This window comes from Alligator mississippiensis, chromosome 12 (assembly GCF_030867095.1).
Source record: "Alligator mississippiensis isolate rAllMis1 chromosome 12, rAllMis1, whole genome shotgun sequence".
In the NCBI taxonomy this organism is placed as follows: Eukaryota; Metazoa; Chordata; order Crocodylia; family Alligatoridae; genus Alligator; species Alligator mississippiensis.
The window spans coordinates 4,796,265-4,817,359 of NC_081835.1; the positions used below are offsets into that span (position 1 = coordinate 4,796,265).

At 47.3% G+C, this 21,095-nt stretch overlaps 1 protein-coding gene across 1 annotated transcript in view; it reads right to left on the minus strand.

The window, feature by feature from the left end:
- LRIG1 (leucine rich repeats and immunoglobulin like domains 1) overlaps positions 1 to 21,095 on the minus strand; it is a 106,293-nt gene that overhangs the window by 51,946 nt on the left and 33,252 nt on the right. Inside the window, exons 2-3 of the mRNA XM_014605039.3 lie at positions 12,173 to 12,244; positions 4,824 to 4,898 (exon numbers count right to left, since the gene is read on the minus strand). Of these exons, the coding sequence (XP_014460525.1) occupies positions 4,824 to 4,898; positions 12,173 to 12,244 (147 nt within the window). The remainder of the gene's footprint in view (positions 1 to 4,823; positions 4,899 to 12,172; positions 12,245 to 21,095) is intronic.

Below are 21,095 nucleotides of genomic sequence, written 5' to 3' on the forward strand. Positions count from 1 at the left end.
TGCAAACCTTCCTAGAAGACTAATACATTTAGCATAAGTCGTGTCCACCAGCAGAAATCAACAGAAGAAAACTGCCTTGGGCATTCACCCAGTACCATGTTGGATGCGAGAAATCAGGCAGAGAAACTTAATAAAAGTGTTTAAAAGGCAGGGAGGTTGAGATGAAGCTCTTCAGAAAGGTAGTTATTTCAAATGATTTCACTAAACACTTAGGCTAACAGTTTAGGCAGATTGTGCCTGCTCCATTGTTGCCCGTGTTGCCAAGAAGGGTAACACCATCCTGGGCTGCATCGGTAGGAGCGTTGCCAGCAGATTGAAGGCAGTGATTGTTCCCCTCTATTCAGCACCAGTGAGGCCACATCTGGAGTCCTGTGTCCAGTTTTGGGCCCCCCACTATAGAGAGGATGTGGACACGTTGGAGAAAGTCCAGTGGAGGGCAATGAAAATGGTTGGGGGCTGGGGAACATGACTTTTGAGAAGAGGCGGAGGGAACTGGGCTGATTTAATCTGCAGAAGAGAAGACCGAGGTGGGATTGAATAGCAGCCTTCACCTTCCTGCAGGGTGGGTGCAAAGAAGATGGAGCTGGGCTGGTCTCAGTGGGGGCAGATGGCAGGACAAGGAGCAATGGGCTCAAGCTGCAGCAAGGGAAGTTGAGGTTGGATATTAGGAAAACTCTCTCACTAGGCAGGAAGTAAAACATTGGAACAGGTTATTTATAGAGGCAGTGGACTCTCCCTCCTTGGAGGTTTTTAAGGCGCAGCTAGACAAACCTTTGGCTGGGATAATGCAGTTGGGGCTGGTCCTGCTTGGAACAGGGGGTTGGATGAGATGTGACCTCCTGAGATCCCTTCAACCCTCATTGCCTGCGATTCTGTGATTTCAGACGCTCTAAAAGGACATGCCTGGCAAAGTATTTTGCGTTCACCCTCCACAAACCAGGTCCCTTTAACGCACCTCAGCTGGGGCACCCAAACACCGAGGCAAACTAAAAAATCACTGTGGAAACTCTTGGCTGTGGCCAGCTTTTCCCCCGTTGCTTCAGCTCCTTGGCAAGTCTCCTAAAGATACTTCTGGCAGTAAGGGTGTTTTATTTTTTTCTCCTCAAGTTCAGGTAGACAGAGCGCCATATAACTCATCCGAAAGGACCATCAGGCGGACAGTAATGATGCCATTACTCTGATAATATACATTAATGCGCTTTTGGAAACACTTAAACGCATGCAATGCATGCAAACCTACTTGAGAGGTCTCGGAGGTAAACACACTTCATGTGTTTATAAACATTTGAAAACCCAGGAATTTATTTATTTCCCTTTAACTGCAGGAATACGCTGTTATACCAGACACTCAATGTCTTGGGATTCAATTCACAGTCTTTACCCCAGATCAGAGTTGGCAAGATCCCTACCTCTAAATTAACAGGTTTGGAAGCCAGGAGAGATCACTACAACCATCCAGATGACTTCCCACATCCAGTGCCAGGGCATTTTACCTAGGAATTCATGTCTCTTATTTTTTCCAACTATTTAGTTGGTCTATAAAAGATATCACATCTACCCAATGAACCTATGTCTCAAAGCCACTTATTTGTGGTGGACGCTGGCGTTAAGAAGACACATTTCCAAGCTGCTACCGATGAAGACGGCCCCATTTCCCTTGGTAATTTATTCCACTGGCTACTTCATCCGTGGGTAGCATCCGTGAGTAAAGGTGACTTTAAATGTGCTTTCCCTGTGATAAGAACAGAGATGAAACGCCTAGCCTGCCATATTCTCCGAACAACAGAGCAGACAATGGGATCCTTATGACAGGAATAGCACAAATCCAACTATTGCAAGGCAGCGGAGGAAAGCAGTACAGATTTCAGGAAAGTGATACTAAGCAGATTTGTGGAGGTTATTGTCCTTTTATCATTTGCCCTGGCACCTTCTGTACCATGCTGAAATTTCAGAGGAACAGCAAATCTGGCTGCTGGTAGTCAATGACTCCTCCTCTCCAAAGAGCTCATTTTGTTCTGGGCATGAAATGTCTACGCTCCGACTCCAAAGCAAAGCGTAGTGATGAGGATCTTGATTCTCATCCACTGCCTAGATTAAACACAAAAGCAACAGCAGGGAGTTGGCTGGGATCTCAGGAAACCCTAGCTACTTATTAAGGTGCCTTCAGAAATGTTGAGGAAATGGTACTTTAGGGACTTATTTGGACACATAAAATTGCAGCCAGGTTGAGAAACTTGTGAGCAAACTGTCAACCCACAAGTGCTGGGATTCAAGCCGCCATGTACTCTTCCTTCCCAAACAAGGTCCTAAGACCTCTAGCTGGAGCGCTCTCACTACATCCAGGACTGATGGGAAGACAGGAGCACCAACGCATGAGTGTGGTATACAGCCAATGCTAAGATCTTAGGTATTCCCATTTCAAAGGGCAAGGAAAGGACCCTGATTGCAGCCGGTTTCAAGTGCAGTGCCCCAGAGGTTGGTCCTGGGCCTGGTTTTGTTCAATGTCTTCATCAATGACCTGGAAGATGGGATGCGGTGCACCCTCAGCAAGTTTGCAGATGACATCAAGCTGGGGGGAGTAGTAAATACACTGGAAGGCAGGGCTAGGACTCAGAGTGACCTCGGCACATTGGAGGGTTGGGCCAAAAGAAATCTCATGAGGGTCAACAAGGGCAAGTGCAAATCCTGCACTTAGGAGGAAACAATCCCATGCACCGGTGCAGGCTGGGGGTGATGGGCTGGGCAGCAGCTCTGCAGAAGAGGACTGGGGGTGACAGCGGCCAATAAACTGGATATGAGCCAGCAGTGTGCCCTTGTTGCCAAGAAGGCTAACAGCATCCTGGGCTGCATTGGTAGCAGCATTGCCAGCAAACTGAGGGCAGTGATTCTTCCCCTCTGTTCAGCACTGGTGAGGCCACATCTGGAGTCCTCTGTCCAGTTGTGGGCCCCCCACTACAGACAGGATGTGGACAAGCTGGTGAGAGTCCAGTGGAGAGCAACAAGAATAGTTCAGGGAACATAACTTTTATGCAGAGAGTTTGAGGGAGCTGGACTAAGTCTGGAGAAGAGGAGACGGAGGGGGGATTGAACAGCAGCCTTCCACTATCTGAAGGGAGGTTGCAAAGAAGATGGAGCTGGACTGTTCTCAGTGGTGACAGATGACAGAACAAGGAGCAATGGGGTCAAACTTCAGCAAGGGAGTTTTAGGTTGGATAACAGGAAAAACTCTCTCACTTGGAGGGTGGTGAAGCACTGGAACAGGTTACCCAGAGGCGGTGGGATCTCCATCCTCGGAGGTTTTTAAGGCTTGGCTAAACAAAGCCCCAGCTGGGATGATATGAGTTGGGCTGGTCCTGCTTTGAGCAGGGGGTTGGACCCTCGTTTTCTATGATTCAAAGAAAAAACTAAAATGAAATTCATTTCAGGCCAGGAGAGAGCTGCAGCTGCCAATTCTAACCTCGGTTCCCTCAACTGAATTAAGACAACGAGGGAGTTCTGCTTTACATATTTTAACACTGCTTAATGGAAGAGCAGGAACACGGCCAATTTATTTCACTCACATTCTGCACTTGATTTAGGTAAGAGAAATGTATTTTTAGTCAGCATATCAAGGTTGCTTCAAAGCCTTCAGAGCATCTTAGGTCACACAGTTAAAAATTATCTGGTGGTACTGACATGAGCAATATCTATTGTAAAAAAAAAAGTAGAGGAAGATACCCAAACAACGTTTATTGATGCAAGATAATGCACACTGGAAGCAATTATTTCAATTGCTCAACGAATCGCTTGCTTCTGTATCAAATGTGACCATCCTAGGAGGAGAGCAGGCATCTTCATGAAAAAACTGCATAATGTGCATTACAGGCAAAACAATCAAAATCACAGGGTGCCTAAGGAATGGGATAGAAAAAAGTTTTGATGGCATTATACTGCTGTTACATTGACCCGTAGCACTGCCCACTGGAGACATTGTGATCAGTTCTGGCCACCACCTCCAAAGAATTAAAAAAAGGAGAGATCCACAGTGGTCCGTGAAAATGATCAGTGGCCCAGAAGGAGTTTGGGGAAGAAAGATCAAATATATAGCCAGCCCTAGGCTTTGGGATTTATTTTTAAAGAGAAGAGGAAATATGATAAAGGAAAGGAAACTGAAAAAGTAAAATCAAGTGCTCCTACCTACTCCCAAATAGTACAAGAGCAGGGGACCAGTCAATGGGATTGAAAGCTGCGGATGAAAAAAAAATCTATATTTTACCCAATGTGTAACCAACCTGTAAGACTTGCCGTTGCAAACCGTAAACTTAAGGGACGAGACATTTATGCGGAGGATGAGAGCATCCTATAAAAAGCCAAGAAGGGACTGAAGCCTTTAAGCATGTGCATGAATATAAGCCGGCCACTAACTAAAAGGGTTAGGGAGAAACTTCTAAGGGCAGACTGTCTGCTCGTCCTTGGGACTTGTGGATCTTGCACTCGGGCACCTGGTAATGTCAGATGATTGAACAGGGAGGCTGCTTATCTGCTCCACATGGCAGCTCCTTTTCAGTGAGGTCCTGCAAGCGTTGGGATGGAGGAGAGGAAATATTTCAGACCGCCCCAAAGCTGAGGTCTATATATTCCACCCCCCGAAACCCTTGGTAGTGCTTTGTGGCAGGTCAAATCCAGAGCATCTTCACTGCAGTAAAATACATCGCCGGGTTCTCAATAAGACCACGTGAGCATGCTTGCCAGGAGTGTGACACCTAAACTACCCCAACAGCGGACAACAGACCATTGATGACCAAAAAACCAAACAAACCAGGCGCGAGGGAGCAAGGACTTACAGGTAGAGGGAGACGACGGTAGAAGGTGCAGCCCCCAAAGATGGGATGGTTGTCAGCTCGTTGTTATTCAGCCGCCTGGAAGAAAGAGAGATGAACTGCTGAGACAAATTGCTTAAGATAAAGCAGGTACCAGCTCAGTCAGACCTTGATTAGGTGCTTTACATAAGCACGTGGCTAATTAAGTGTTGTCAGAAGCTCCATGTCACCTGCCAATGGACCCTGCAGCAAGTATTGCTACAGGAAGGTGGTTGCCAGGTTTATACGACACCCCCGGCTCCAAGACACAACCCAAAACACTTCGGATTAAAACCCTGTTATGAGCTCTAGAGTATCAGGTGGGACTCCTGCGCCCTGTGCCTCAAAGAAAAGTAATGGGCAAGTGCCCTACGGAAGAATAAAAACAGTCCTGCAACTCTCCCTCTGGGTAATTTTCCACTCGAGTCAAAGGGAGCTTAGCCTGAGAAACAGCGTGCACCCCCCGTTAGACCTCAGCACGTTACAGGTACAGTCGAGCCACGTGCTATTTCTGTGTTATTAGCCTCATTTTGCAATGAGGGAAGCTGGAGCACAATTTGTGCTGGTGAATGAATCATCACTATTTATCTGTACAGCAGAAGCACCCCCAGGTCTGTGCTAGGGGCTGTACACGCACCGAACCAGAGATCGAGCTGGGGTGGCTAAATACCATTCTTACCCCAGTTTCATGATGATGGTTTGATACTGGCACAGTACAACCCCCTAGCTTGGGCACAGTCCCATGTAATACCAATACAGCATATTCCTATAAATTCCTGGGAATTTATACAGAGCATTTCACAGTGGCATTTCAAAGGCAAGAGTAGCCTTATCTCCATTTCCTGATGGGAAAACTGAGGCATGGAGGGAATATGCACTGTGCCTACAGTCAAAAATACAGGGCAGGACCCAGAGACTTCAGTCCAGGGCTCTACCTAGTGCTCAACACTGCGTGCACCCCTCTGCATTGGGGCATATCACGGGATGCCAAGGGCATCAGCAATGTCAGGTAAAAAAAAATCCCCACTGCCCAGAGTCCAATGCAGTAACTCAGTGCATGGAAGTGCAACAGGTTGCACCTCTGAGGAGCGTCCAGCTACAGGCATGGGCAACCTTCCTAAAGGCCCGGACCCCGCAGCGACAGAGGCGGGTTCGCTACTACGCCTGGGCCATCAAATACGGCCACGTCTCCCTCCACGGCCTCGTGTTTAAAGCATTTTTCCTGACTGAAAGCAGATCCACGTCACGTGGCCAGCTCTTCCTCTGTTTAAAGAGCCCTTGTTTGTATGGTGAATTAGCCAATTAATTACTATAACAGTTGCTAGTCTGGCTGCTTGAAAATTACCTAATTTCTTGGCCATCTTGCTAGCCCTGCCTCTTCCCCCCCCACTCCCCAGCCATGCTGAAGCAATTACAGCCACTCCACTTCCAAGGCAGAGCAAAGGGCAGCACTTACGGCAATGCTAACACCCTACAGGGTCCCGGAGACTCCTCCAGATCGGTTACCCCCGTGACGCAGGATTTCGCAGGCTCTCTGGTTACAAGCTTTCTAGGTTCCTGTTCGCACAATAGTGCCGTTCCCCTCCTGCGGCCGTGCCTCTGAAAGGACTCCGGGAAAACTGGGAGGTCAAGAAGCCAAGGCCCGGCTGCACTTAGCAAACGATCCTTTCCAATTCCAGAGCGCGCGGGGCTCTTTACCGTAGCAGCTCGGCCAGGATGATAATACCGCAGCATGAGCAATGAATGCCGTTTCACCGGGCCAGAGGCGGGCTCCCCTTCCAAAGCAGGGCAGGAAGTTCATAGACAAGGGGCCGGTTTCTGCAGCCCATCAAACCTGCCCCTGGACTTGTGTATCGGAAGCAAAAAGGAGTGCAAAAGTACTGACCCTTAGGAAATGCCTTGCTCTGCTCAGGGAAGGGACAAGAGCAAGACTAACAGATCCTGCTCTCTTTAACAGCATCTGGCAGGGAACTGGACAAGCAGTGTGGTGCATCTGACCCAAAACCCCTGAAATAAAGGACAAGAATGGGGTCCATTATACTGGCTAAGGGGCTTTGCCTCTGTCATTATGACTCTGAACATTCATTGCTCTGTCTTATTCATTTTAAGGTAGAGAAGAGCAGTGTTTTACAGCTAACAGCATATAACCATTCATTATTTGTGTCTTAGTAGGGCTTGCAAGTGCCAGGCAGTCGTCACAACCTTCTTGGGTAAGGAGATGTAAGAGCCAACAGGTCCTTCACTTCTTCCTTTTCATGCATTTGTGTCAGACCCGAGTCAAAAGGCCCCAGTCAAGATCAACCCCTTTGCACCAGGAGGGGTACAGAGATATAGCACCAAACAGCCCCGGCTGCAGAGAGTTTAAAGACTAAATTTGTAAAATGGGCCAGGACCAGGAAAGAAAAATTATCATTGCCGTTTTATGAATGGAAAACTGAGGCACGCGGATGCGTAGGAAGTCGCCGGCAAAGCCAAATACGTGCCAGGGGAAGTCATTCCTTATAAATGCTCCCCAAGTGGAGATTCACTCTTGCCAAGAAAACTATTAGCCGAGCAGAACAGACTGCCAAAAGAAAAAGATTTTAAATGCTTCTAAAACCTTCTGAAATGCCAGTGATGGGGTAGGGGAGAGGAAGGTGACAGACCAGTCGCCCAGCCACAATAAAAATCACTCTGGAGTTTGACTTGGCCTGTCTGCACGTGAGGGGATTGGCCTGATGTGATAAGGACTTTGCAATGCAATCACTTAAGGAGAATCGAAGAAAGAAGAAGAGTTGCGGGCAGTTTGCAGATACTTGGCTTGCCTTTGCCACTCCCCTTCCGATGTATGTATGCATGCAATTACAGATTTTTTTTTTGAAAAAATCTTGTTGGTCTAATAAAAGAGATCATCTCTACTACAAGTCTTGTATGCACTTTTGCACTTCAACAGAAACACTTTTCTATTTTTAACAATCTCCCCTGCAGCTCTGAGCCTACACACACACACACACACACACACACACACACACACACACACACACACACACACACACACACACTTGCAGCAAAACCACCTAGACCCAGAATCTGCACAAAGTAAACCAGAAATACCTGATGAAAATACATAATGCCCAGGCCAAATTCTTAGTTACAAACTATTTCGGGTTCCTTAAAAGCCCTGAGAAGTATAAAGGGACCTTTGCACAAATGAGAAGCAAGCCCTTATTCCCCGGTTTCCATTACGGCCACCCTGCTGTAGCCCTGACTGACTTGTAACAACAATATGTAGTTCTCTGAGCTAAGTGTGACTTTTTATTTGGCAGCGTCCCGGCATGCCCTCCGCTCCAGACTGCTTTCGTCGGCAGGGGCACCCGCAGATCTCCTTTATTCTTCTGCATTCGCCGACAGGAGTTTTTGAAGAGACGGCTTGTGTCCAAGATCCCCTCTCAGAAGAGAAAGAAAGGGGTGTTTTTCACCCCTAAAAAGTCTCCTCCCTTTCCCCGTCCCTCTCCTTTGGTTATGCAAATCTGCGGCCTTCCAACGGTAAATGGAGGGGGGCATGCCATATAAAATATTGACAGCTCAGTTGCCAGGCTGGTGTGAGGCTAAAACGGAGTGATGCTCAAAAATAGCACGGCTCTCCAGAGCTTGCAGGGAAAGGCATTTAGGAAAGAAGAGGGAGAGCTGTTTGGAGGGGAGGTTTCACTCGCAGTTACCCAGCCTCTGCTACTAATGAACACAGAGCACGACATAAGCAATGCTACACTAATACCCACAGGCCCCATGCTCAGACAGGTGAAAAGGCAGTGGGGATTATATGGAAACAGCACGTTTTCTTCTCTCCCATCCTACAGAGCTGGGGACATGGTGGGGAGCCAGGGACCGGGGAATTGGCAGGCCAAGGGGTTGGCTTTCCTTTATGGGATGCATGTGCATGACAGGGGAGCGCACTAAACTCAATGCAAGAGGGTGACTGTGCATTGTAGCACATGGGTTAAATGGATTTAATTGTATCATCATCAGCAGTCCCTTGATATGAGGATGACGGCCTTCGGGAAGTCATCGGGGACAGAGATCCACATGTTCAAATGCAGATGTGGCAAACAGTTCCGGGAGGAAGGAGTAGACCCCAGTGATGTCAGGATCTATTCTTTCCTCTGTTATCCTCTCTGCCACAGACCAGGCTGCCTAGCCTTGGGCACATCACTTGATCTCTCTGTGGCAATTTCACCAGCTGAAAACAGAGTAAGTGCACGAGGTGGTGGGGTGGCTCGATACCAAGTGAAGCTGCTGGAGTCACTCAGGACTACAGATGTCCATAGCGTGAGTTACTCTGTTCAGACCCACCGGTGACACAGCTGACTTGACGCTACACGGTCGCTTGCAGATAAGCCCCAAGCTGCTGTACGAGCTACCAAGTGACCTGTAATGGAAGGCAAGGTACCAAATTGCACCCTGTTGCTCCTTTAAAATAAAATATTTTAAACACTAGGTTTCTCCCAAAACAGCACAACATCAACTAAACACAGGGAAATTAGGGAAGTGTGCAACAATCATGTCACCTTGGAAAACACATAGCACAGGAGCATCTCTGGCAGTCCCTGGATTACAACTCAGTGCTAGAAATGGTTAAACTACCTGGGATTTAGAAGTTTTATTAACTTGCTTTTCTTCTTCTCCTCTGGCTGAAATTTTTCTGACTTTGGCAAATTTTCTCAAAACTGCACCCAAATAACCCCACAAAAGGAAAATTACTATACACACACACACACACAATATAAGTTTACTATTTTTATATATCTATCTATATTTAACTGCTTTCACCAAACCAGCACGATTCCGTGCCAGGTAAAGGTTTACGGATTCTGCTACTTCTCAACTAACCTCAATCCTCTACAATTTAGTGTTTACACCTGCCTTGCCCAAAGGCTCACTTTTTTTTCACTATAAAGCGTGAGGCTAGTAGACACTTGCTGCATCTACATGTTCATTAATGCACAGTAGTTACTGCACATTTAATTTAGCACTTGCTTAATGAAGTACTAAGTAAGTGCACAGTAGCTACAGTTGCCGTGCAGTAGTGCCGAATGCCTTTTTAGCGATGCTACGGTGCAGTAGCTTAATAATACTGCGTGGTAGTGCATTAGCACGGTCTGTCCTGTGACGTGCTGCTGCAGTGTTATTAGGCTACTGCCAATAAGTGTCTCGTGTAGACGGACTGCTGAGAACCACAAGGAATAGGACTTGAATGCATTAAACATTTCTGAGATGAATAAGCCTCTTGAGCAGCCCCTGCCACTAATCTTATAACTTTATTCTCCTCCCTTTCTGTCCAGGCCATTGGACACATGATAGAAGTGCCATAGCAGGTTTTGTTGAGGATCAGTCTCCTTTAACCTGGCGGTGCATTTTGCATCTGTAAAAATACCCCAAATCCAGATGAACGTCTGCTTGCCCTAATGGGATGTAGCATGAGGCTTAATTTTGCAAATGTTTGTAAAGTGCTTAGAAAACCTCCAAGTGGAGATGCTCTGGCAGCACAGATGTGGTTCCCTTTGTGAGCTGCAGTTTATTTAAGTGGTCTGTGGTTTAGCTGTTATTCAAAAGCATCTAAGATGGATGGATAGATCTTTTAATAGACTTTCCCCTTCACACTTCCCAGATCCTGCCTCACTCGCTCTGCATCACGCTACTCTCCAGCCATCTTTCTCCTTGTCAACCTCTTTTCTTTCCTCTTCCTCTCAACTCTCCTGCTCCCATCTACTTGCCTTTCCCTACTATTTCCCTACATGCTAACCTAGCCCTTCTCATACAGAAAAGCTCTCATCTGTCCAAACACATTGTTTGTATGCTGCAGCCCCTGCTCTCTCCCCATCACTCACCCACACACACACACACACACACCTCTGTCTTTTGGGATGGCTTGCATTTTGGGGCAGGAACTGACTAATTCTGTATTTGTACAACACCTTGCACGGGGGAGCCCAATCCTGACTTGGTGCAGTATAAGAACCTGGATTCAACCTTCCTGTCTTCTACCTAGTCCCTAAAGCCACCTGGGACCATGCACACTCAGGTGCTTTCAAAAATAAAGATGCTCCTAAGCCTCCAGCATGTTCGGATAACAGCCAATTACATTAGTCCCATAGGATCAGGTCTGTGGTTCTGTTCTCTAAGCCCAAAGCAATTTACGGCTTCCCAGAGTTTACAGAACAACTCAGAAAATGTATCACAGGGACTCGGTATCGCTCATCTGCATCACCTCTCTCGCTCTCATTATTGCTCTCTGGTGCAATATGCTTTTAAGCACTCCTGATGCATATTCTTCCCCTCACCCCATACCATGTCATGCTACTTCATAACCAATCGCTAATTATGTAATCAGGAGGCAGAAGGAGAACGGGGTCCAATCTTGCAGCCGAGACCCCCGCTGATGTAAGTGGGTTTGTGTACGTAAAAACTTCAGGACCCTAAGCCCCAGTGTTGAACAGAAAAGGAGGAAAGCCACAACCGGGGCAGTGCACAGTATTGTTTCTAGAAGGAAATGGTGTTTCAGTTTCCCACGAGGCACCAGTAGCTCTTCAAACAAAGACCAAACCTCGATTCTGCCACCAAATTCACATGCCAATGAAAGATCTTGACCCACTGCTTAGGGTCTGAGTCCCCCTCTCTGCTCAAATCCCCCAACTCAACCCAACTCCATGAACATCTGACAATCAGAGCAGCCTGGTGAGATCCGAGTTCAGCGTCCCTGCAACCCGAGGGGAGGAATCCCCTCTGATAATAATAGGCAAGGGCCATCTCCCTCACTGCTCTTCTGATCCAGCTAACCAAGAAAAAAACCTGCAGTTTTCGGGTCCCCGAGCAGAGCACAAACTCAATTTGCACTGGTTCCCTAGGCAGGGGGGAGGCAGAGTTAAGTGCTTTGTTGTCCACTACACTACACCTTTGTTTCCTGGGAGATTTGGGTTAGATTGGCATCAGATGTCAGGGCTGAGTCTGCTCTGCCTTGCTGCAGGGATACCTTTCAGCTGGAGCCTGGTGTGTTCAGGTGTGTTAACTCCACTATTCCCTCCGAGGCAGACAGCAAAGCAAAGCAAACACCAGTGATTTCCAACAAGTGCATGCCGGTTTAATTGAGATGTTGTGTTCTGCTAATTGACTGAGCTGAGAAAAAAAAAAAGCCAAACCAGAAGTAGCACGCAGGTACAGTATGAAACGCACACCAAGTCAGATCTGCAGATGCCTGTTGGCTCGGGCAAAGAGGTATCCTGGGAAACCATATACGGTTTCCTATTGCTCCAAGGACCGTCCTGGCAAACTGCAATTAAAGCCTCGAAAAGAATACTTACACTTCCCGGAGGTTCGGGAGCTCTGTAAAGGCAGAAGGATCGATCTCCGTCAACTTGTTGTAGCTCAGGTTTCTGTTAAAATAAAAGACAGTCGGATCAGCATGCTACAGTCACTGCACTCAGCAAAACCCGGTCGTCTTAATTATTCTGGATTGCATTGTGAGATGATCTGCTGTTTTACAAGAGCACTTAAGAAACAAGGAAAGGGAGGGGGAAGAGAAGCACTTTCTGCTGCATAAACTGGCCGGTTATTGGGTTCTGCTATTAGAACATACGAGGCCTCTCCTAGATTCCCCGTCTCCCATTCATATTAATGTATGCACTTAATTTATCTTAATATGAGACAATTAAGTTTACTGTTTCCCTCCTGGTTATTCATAACCACACTCTTGATCACAGATAAACAGATCGTTTTCCATTATAAAGCCTGATCTGAAGCAGTCAGCAAACCCCGTGCTGAATATTTTATACAGACACCCACATATTTTATACACACGCAAATGTACGAGTATAAATAAAGGCGTGCTCGGCATTTTCTAACGGGGCTAATCTCACTCGCAGATCTGAACCATTCCTTTTTTGCAGGTGCTTTGTGACACACTACCGCACGTATATCACCCCAAAATGCACCAGACAGCCTCGAATAGGGTCAAGGCCAGTGCAAAACCACACTGCAATGAGAATCACTTTGCTGTTATACCCTCGAGGTCTCTTCCAACCCTACAATTTCATCCTGAGCGGCTGTTACTAGCAAGCCACACGCTACAGATAAATCTGCCCAAAGGGAGTGAAGGAGCTACTGATAAGCTTAATATTAATTAAAGCCAAATTATGAATGACATGGGAATTAAGCAAGCAAATCATCATAATGTGCGTGATCCTGGCCCGTTGGAGCAGGATTTGGGCAGGGAGGAGGCACGGTGTGTGGGTTGTAGCAAATGCACAGAGGTGGGACGGGCTTTATCATTACACCTGCTGCAGATGGATCAAACCCTGCTCCAACCCGGTCCCCCCCCGTCTCCCCTGCAGCCTGCTTGCACCCTCCGAGTGTCGGGAAACCAGCTGTTGCATCCCCTCAGCAGGGTGCTGCTGGCCTAGGAGATGATCCAAATGGCCCAGGCTTCCTATAGGAGCCTGAAGTGCCTCCCAAGAGCAATCCACATCCCTTCACCGTTCAGCACGGAGGCGCCGACAGCAAACCGATGGGATGCAACAGATACCCGGCTGCGTCTGACACGGGGCTGGGAGGGCGGCACTGCCGTCACACTGGGATCCAGACTGCTCGGAGGGGAGGTGCCCACCAGAAGAGGAGGAGAGCAGCAGTCACTGGGGAAGAGGATGCTCTGGACAGGTCCTCCATCCCGCGGGGAAGAGGACGCTGCCCTGGGAGGGAGCTGGCACCTGGTCTCTGCTTCCAGGACGCGGTTGCTGCCGAGCTGGATCCGGCCCTTAGACACCACTAAAAACATTACACGCAGTCCAGGCCCCAAAGAGCTTACGGTGTAAAAAGAAAAGAACAAAATGGTAGGTGCAAGAGGCGGGGGAAACAGCAGCCACGTGGCTCTTCAGGTCCTCTGGAGCATCCTTTGTGCATGTTGTGGTTGCCCCTGAAGGTCTCAAGCATGGACCACTGTCCAGGCACAGTAAAAAAAACAGGTTTCTGCCCCAAAGAGCTTGCAAGACTCGCACCCCCCCCCCCCAAAGCTTTCCCAGTACTTCCACAATAAGCAATAAGACAGCGTGTTGGGTTTTTTTCTGGCATGAAACATCCAGCCGTCCGCAAGTACCTCCTGTGAAACCATCTCCAAGAGTTCAAAGTAGGTCCTTAATAGAAACTGGGACTGAAGTAGCATGAGTTTCAGACCCAAAGAAGCATCTATTTTAAAAATATGCTGTCCTGCAAGCTCCCCGCTCCAGGCCTTTTAAATGCTTGGGAGACCTTTAAATCAATACCAGCCTACAGCAGATATCCCTTCCCCCATGAAGTCAGAGGCATTTATCTAAATAAAAGTCAAGCTGCCGTTTAAACTAGGACTATATTTGCAAGCCAAGTTCATATTCATAGCATAATTACAAATCAAAGTGTAATTTGTCCATAATTGCATTACTACAAAGAATAGTAATAATAAAAAAAAAAAACCCAACCCAGCACAATCACATTTGAGCTTGTTTGTGCCCCAGGCACAGGATAAAAGGAGTGTAACACGTAGTGTCCTACAGACCCGGCGCACAAAAAGAAAGCAGTCCAAGGCAGTACGAGCTCTTCTGGGGAGTTTTAAGAGGGAAATGATGTCTCAGCTGAGCCCAACTATTGCTCTGACCCTTTAAATGGGACCTCTGTATAAATGACCATTTACCCACCTGTCTAAGGCACTTGTGTAGCTAAGTGCTTTGCAATCTAGTGCATTTATTTTCACACGCCATGAGCCATCACAACGACAGAGGAGAGAATCGTTGCCATTTCCAGGGGGAGAACATTGCAGGGAAGTATCCTGGAGGAGGGTTTTCTCGTTGAGCACAAGCATCATCCTCACACCGTAACACGTTTCGTTTTCCCAACAAAGGCGGACGGAGGGAATAATTGCGTGATCATAAAGATTTCAAGCAGGTGAAAGGTTTCCATGCTCAAAGGTTAATGTCACTGCAGGTAACCTCCTTGTACTGTATTATCATTCCTGGGCCAGAGGTTTGAAGGTGCACGCACACATCTCTATTATAACCGTATTTTGCCTATGGGGTGAGTGTGAAATAAGCCAAGTACAGGAAAATACACAGCCTGGGAGCTGTTGTACCAAGTGGACTGCTCATGTACATATTCAGGGCGCGTCCACACATGCAGGCACGCACACTTGCAGCAGCTCAAATAGGAGTGGCACAAATTTGTGCCGGAGATTTTTGCCTTGACACGCGTGCCTGAACATGCACTTTGGTGCGGGGCAAACTGTGCCACGTGGGGCAACGTGACCCTGCCCAGCTCTTCCTGGATCTTCAGCCAATGGAGCTAGAGGCTGGGGCCAGTAAAGGTGTATAAAAATGCCGCAAGAGGCACGTGCACACTTGTCTGGATGCATCCTCGGTGTTTCAGTGAGACCAGAATTGTTCCCGTTTACATGAAGGCACCAGAAAATTTCTAGTCTGCCACATCACTAAACAGAGGGCCTTGCCTAAGAATTTGGATAGGGAGCATATGGTACCTCCGTCAGGGCTTGCAAATGGAAAAGACATCTGAGGCCCAAGAGACAGGCTGCAAGATGAGGAGTCCGGAAACCTGGGTCTTGCTGCTGGCTCTCGAGCTCTCCTGCTGGGTGACCAAGTCTCCACCTCTCCACGGCCTTTGTTTTCCCTGCCACCCTTTGTCTGTTCGGGTTGTAAATAAAAATTGGGGTAGAGGCTGTCACTGTCCGTACACTGCCTGCTGCATGAGGCCCCAGGCTTAGTTGGGCTTGTCATGCAAATCGAGAAGGCGGCACGAAAATAAAGGTTACTTGCATGCATACGTTCCTCAGAGTCAAAACACTGGCTGAGAATATGAAAGCCCATGGATAACATTCACATTAGCTTCTGCACAGTGGTATCCCACCCGTGGGGACGTGGGGATCAGAAACGCCAATGAGAGTACTAGAAAAAAATGCCCTCTCAGTTTCTACCCTACCCGAGGCAGACAAGGTTCTTTGGGTAAATCCAATATCTTTTATTAGACCAACTGAAATAGTTGGAAAAATCCTTCTTTGCAAGCTTTTGGGTACAACCCGAGTGTGTGCATGGCGTGCAAGAGGAGAGCGTATTCAAACAGATCCATTTGCAAGAGGAATCCCTTTTTCTGATGTTGGGCCTAACTATGCTGACTGGTTCTGCTACTACACACTACTGCTGCTGCCATCAGCATTTGAAGGGCTCTTAATACTATACAAAACAAATCTATGCCCAACTTTCCACAAAAGTACCAGCAATTTACCTTCTGCCATCCTCAAGGCAGTAGCCTTATGGAAAAAAAAAAAAATCACCTACTGTGGTTTACCTACAACCCCATAATGCCCGAGCTCAGGCTACATCTTCACTGCACAGTCAAGTGATTAGCAACTGGATCTGAGCAAGTACCAGTATGAACATCCCATCAAAGCCCTATGGCATCCTTGCTTCTTTCACACTTAACTGGGCACATCTGGGGGACAAACTGGGCACATCTGGGGGACACATCTAAGGTTCTTTGTGCTGAGATGCTCTAGGACAATCTAATACTAAACAATTGTGTCGATTGTAGGAGAGAGCTTGTCTGTCCTGCCTGGAGCATTACTTTTAACTAGTGTGCATACTTCACTTCTTCCTTGTAATGGCCAACCAGGTAGGTAAGCTCTCCCAGCCTCTGTCAGTCAAGAAGCCGTGACTGAGAACCAAGACAATGGCACATCAACACACACCCCTGCTAGGGGTGTTTGTCCCTTTCTTGGAATGACCAGCTCGCGTTTCTCCTTATGCGGTCTTGCAAAACGGCACTGTAGATGGATGCACTTCTCAAAGAAGGCCTGAAAGACATCGATGACCATTTGTGCTGGGGTGAGGAACAGGCTAAACCATCAGGTGCCCAGTTCAACCTTCTCCCACATGTGTGGAGAAATAATGCTGGCACATCCCAAGTCAGGTTTGTCTGGTAAGGGAGGTCAGATTCTCAGTGGAGCTGCAAGGGTCTCTATTCAGTGGATGGGATTCCCTTTTCACCCATGCCAGAGATAATCCTGGTGGAAATGGCATGCTTTGTGCACATGGCTATTGATGGGTGTGTACATAGATACAGATTAGACCTTTTCAAAACACAAGTTACTGGCACTTCTGGTTTCCCAGAAAAGCACATTGTTGGTTTCCAGTGTGACCTAACGGTAAAATGGTTTATGAATGCCAGGAGAGGCAGCAGAATCCCCATCCCCTACAGAAATCCACGGTTCAAATGTGCTGTCCATCTAGCAGGGATAGCATACAGTCACGAGAGGCTGCAGGTGGTTAAAGAGCAGAGTCAAGGTGCGCCGGGCAAGTCAGAACCGATGTGCCCGTGGACCATTTTTATTGCCCCCCCGGTCTCTGGGCAAGCTGAGCATTTGGTTCCCTCCTCTGGCATCACCGAGAGCAGCCCAGAGGCTGCTGTAACTCTACTGACTGCTGCACCGCGTGGGAGAAGCTACCACAAAGCCAGATTTATCAATGCCCCCAAAAGCCCCACGACCCTCGGTAGAGTTGCATAAGCCATTCCCCTCATTTAATGAAGGTGAAGAGCGTTTATATTTCCACACGGGGCATGTTATTCCTAAAGCGCCTTCTGCATCTTCCTTTGAAAAAAAGTGTCCAGTACTGTAAGAAACTGGACACACCTGCCTGGACAGGCCACGTATCCAGAATAACAACTCCTGCTGACGTGGTTGTGCGCGGCCAGGGGTCAGACTGGATATGTGAATCTGTCATCCCAAGGGCAATGCCCCAGCTTAAGCACAAGTTAGCTTTTGAGTGCCATATAGGCACCCAAAAAGTGCATATTCTAAACAACGTGACTTCAATACCCAAGAAGCAATACCCAGCTGCTAGGAGCAGATGCATCAAGCCCTTTAATGCAAATCTTAAAGCAAATAATGCCTGGGCTGGAATTTGATGCAAGGCAACATACATTTGATCCTCATGGTTCAAAACTTTATGTAAACCTCTTTGGCATCTTTAAGCAACTTAGGGGACAAATGTCTCGGCTCCCACTTTGCATAAGCAACTGTTTTTGTCCGCAGGAACGAGGAGAGCTGGTCCCTAGCACGCAGGCATCTGCGCATGCAAATTGGGTAACCGATCGCTGAACCAGCCGATCTGCTTCCACCATGCTGGAGGCAAGCTGGAAATTTAAAGAATATGATCGTTATCAACACTTGGAGAGAGGCAGAAAGAGAGAGGCAGAGAAGGGGAAAGTCGCCGCGTCTTCCATGATTTCGGCAAGACAGAAAATCTTTTGTGATAGCGTTAAATAATATCAATCTACAGCGGGAGCTTCTGAATTTCTTCAGACAAGGAGTTCTTAGACACGTATTTGTGCCTTTAGAAGGACAGAGGCAGGTTATTTTAGGCTTATATAAACATGTTTGCACAAAACCCAAGATCAAGTTTCCTTCAGTTTTAATAATCTTAGCAAAACAGATATGGATTTATCTGCATGGATAGGATTTCTATTAAAAAAAAAAAAAAAAAAAAGTGAGTTCCCCAACTAATTTAACAGTGCAAAAACCGAAAGTGTTAACTAATAAACTGCAATTAGCATGCAAAATACGTGTGCGCATGTATCTGAGGATCTCAAATGTTTGCAGATGTCCAACTAGGCTTCAAGCCCTCTAGGAGAGGGGTGAATCTATTTCCATTTCACAACGGCTCGATCCTGCTCTGCTACACTCACCAGGGCTTTTGTCCTTCTTTTAACTGGAGCAGACTCGGGCACAGAAAAGTGAAGAGATCCGACCGCCATCCAGCAAGTCAGGGACAGAGCCAGGACCAGAGAGCCCAGCGTCCTGCTTTACCTCCTAACCCAACCTATCCCATTGAAGCCCCTGGAAATTTTACATTTTGGAGATATGACTGGCCTTGTCCTGCATTATCAATCAAGGAGCGATCTCAGCTTAGAAAAAGTAGCAAGGAGAGACCATGCAAAGCCAAGAAGGCCGGACAAATTATTCACCTTCTAAGAAAACAGCTGTATAAGTGAACGGCAAGGCTCCAAAACATCCCGTTGGGACTGCATGCTTCATCTGTACTGCCTAAAGGAAACGCCATCCTTTATTCTCTCGGGACACCCAGAATGGCCCTTTGCAGGAACTGCCCCAAAAGCAAAAAATTCATTTAAAAAGACAGGATGGGGACAGCTAAATAAAAAATCACGCTCGATTCGGCTGCGAGCTATTTTGCTTGTACAACACAGAGGGCTCTTGGTCCTGCCACCGAGACCAGGGGATGCAGGATGGAGAGTTGCATCTCATCCACAAACTCCCCGTTCAATCCTGCTCTGTGCCCAGGGTTTACACCTCTGCTTAATTAAAGTGCTACTTGATGACCTTAAACAACACAGGCCCTAAAGCCAAAACCTGCAAACCGTACATGAGCACAGTTGTCATTTTGTTTTCTCCTCTAGGAGCCAAAACGTGCCTGGTTTAAAATGCTGAAACAGGAGCTAAAAAAAACCCTCCAGTTGTCTAAAAAACCCACAAAAAACCTCTAGTACATGAACTCATTAGCCCCAGGTCCATTGACATGTTTTTTAGATGGATCAATGATTTTTCCAGCCATACTTTTCAATGAAGGCTCCCTGCTGTGTGTTTAACAAACTACGCCTATTTATTACAGATTAACAGCTGGATAATTTACTGTACATGCCCGTCTCAACGTAATTGCCACATTCCCACTAACGGATACCCAACATGAATTGATACTCTTTTCATCTGTAAATTGTGCAATTCCACCACGGCACTGGAAGATAAACTAGGTTAAATCTTTAGCTCTCTTCCCCCCCCCTTTTTTTTGGAGGTGTGACAGGCCGGAGGGATTGATAACAACCTCAACTGCTGGCAACCTGAAGCATGCACCACGTGACTTCGCAAAACCCAGCTGTGGGCTATAGGTCAAGTGCAGATGGGAAGAGAGATAATTCAGAAACTCCCTGTACACTGTTCAGAAGTTTCCATGGTTTAAGAAAACACTGTAGGTCAGCAGTCATTCAGTGACATCCAACAGTCATATATTTGAACATGTGTTTTCTGCTAACACACAAAATTGTGATGACTTCTGCACTCTACGGGGATTCAAATGGCTTCATAATGTCAATAAAGCGTTTTTGGTAACTTAAGAATGTTTAACTAACTGGGAGAAAAATCTGGCCGGCGCTGCACATCTCTGTCGACTTACTGGAAACACTCGTGCAATAAATGCAGCCCCCAATACAACTCGGAGGATGGCGCTAACACGAGACGCTACCTGCGCATACGCTGTCCCATAGTAGCTGCAAGACGTGCGTAGAAAATATTCCTTCCAAAAAACGGCACGTTTGTAGTAAGCCACGGAGAGAGAGGAACGTCCTCGAGTCTGCTTTCTAATCAAGAACGGGGTAAGCCGGTCCCCGCCGCGAGTCTGGCTGGCGTCTTTCACGGGTTGCGGTGGACGGAGGTCGTTGCAACACGACACGCGTCCCGAAAGACGTTCTGGATTATCAACAGGAGCTATTAAAACAGACACCTTTTCTTTTGGACGTGTCTTAATCGTGGGCCTCCCGGCACCAAACGTTACTATGCAGGGGAGGGGTGGCATTAGTACCCACTAATGAAGCTTAATTGAGAAGGCGTTGAAGAAACCGTGCTCCAAACTACATACAGCCTCTCCCACTATTAAGTGTCGTTAAATCTGCTATGTGACGCGTAGTCTGTGCTTTCCCAATGCGACGCTCGCGACTTCTGCCAAAACGCGGCTCGCGAGCAGGCTGGGCAGCGAAGCTTCGCGTTGGCCGATCTCTCTCCCGTTACCGAGTCTCCGCCCACCTACGTGAAAGCTAAGCCCGATCAATCATTAATTCTTTGGAGAGGGCAGAGAACTCACTAAGAGTGTGTTTACTCATCTTTTGATTCTCTCGCTGTTCTTCTTATTAATAGTTAATCAGGAGGGAGCAGGCTGCCCCAAAAAACACATTAACTTGGAAACAGCACAAAGGAATACTTGTGAGCTGGTTAAAACTAGTCAGGCAACAGGGAAAAAAAAAAAAAGAGGGCTTATAAAAACAGCGCGCAGATTTTCTCCTTGCAGGTTTTCTCCTCCAGCGTCAGAATACAAGCTTGCCAGCTGTCGTACTATGATTTTCCTCCGCTTGCCACTTGTTCCCAACACAGTAGACAAGTTCGGCATCACTTCTTGTGCTCCTGAACGG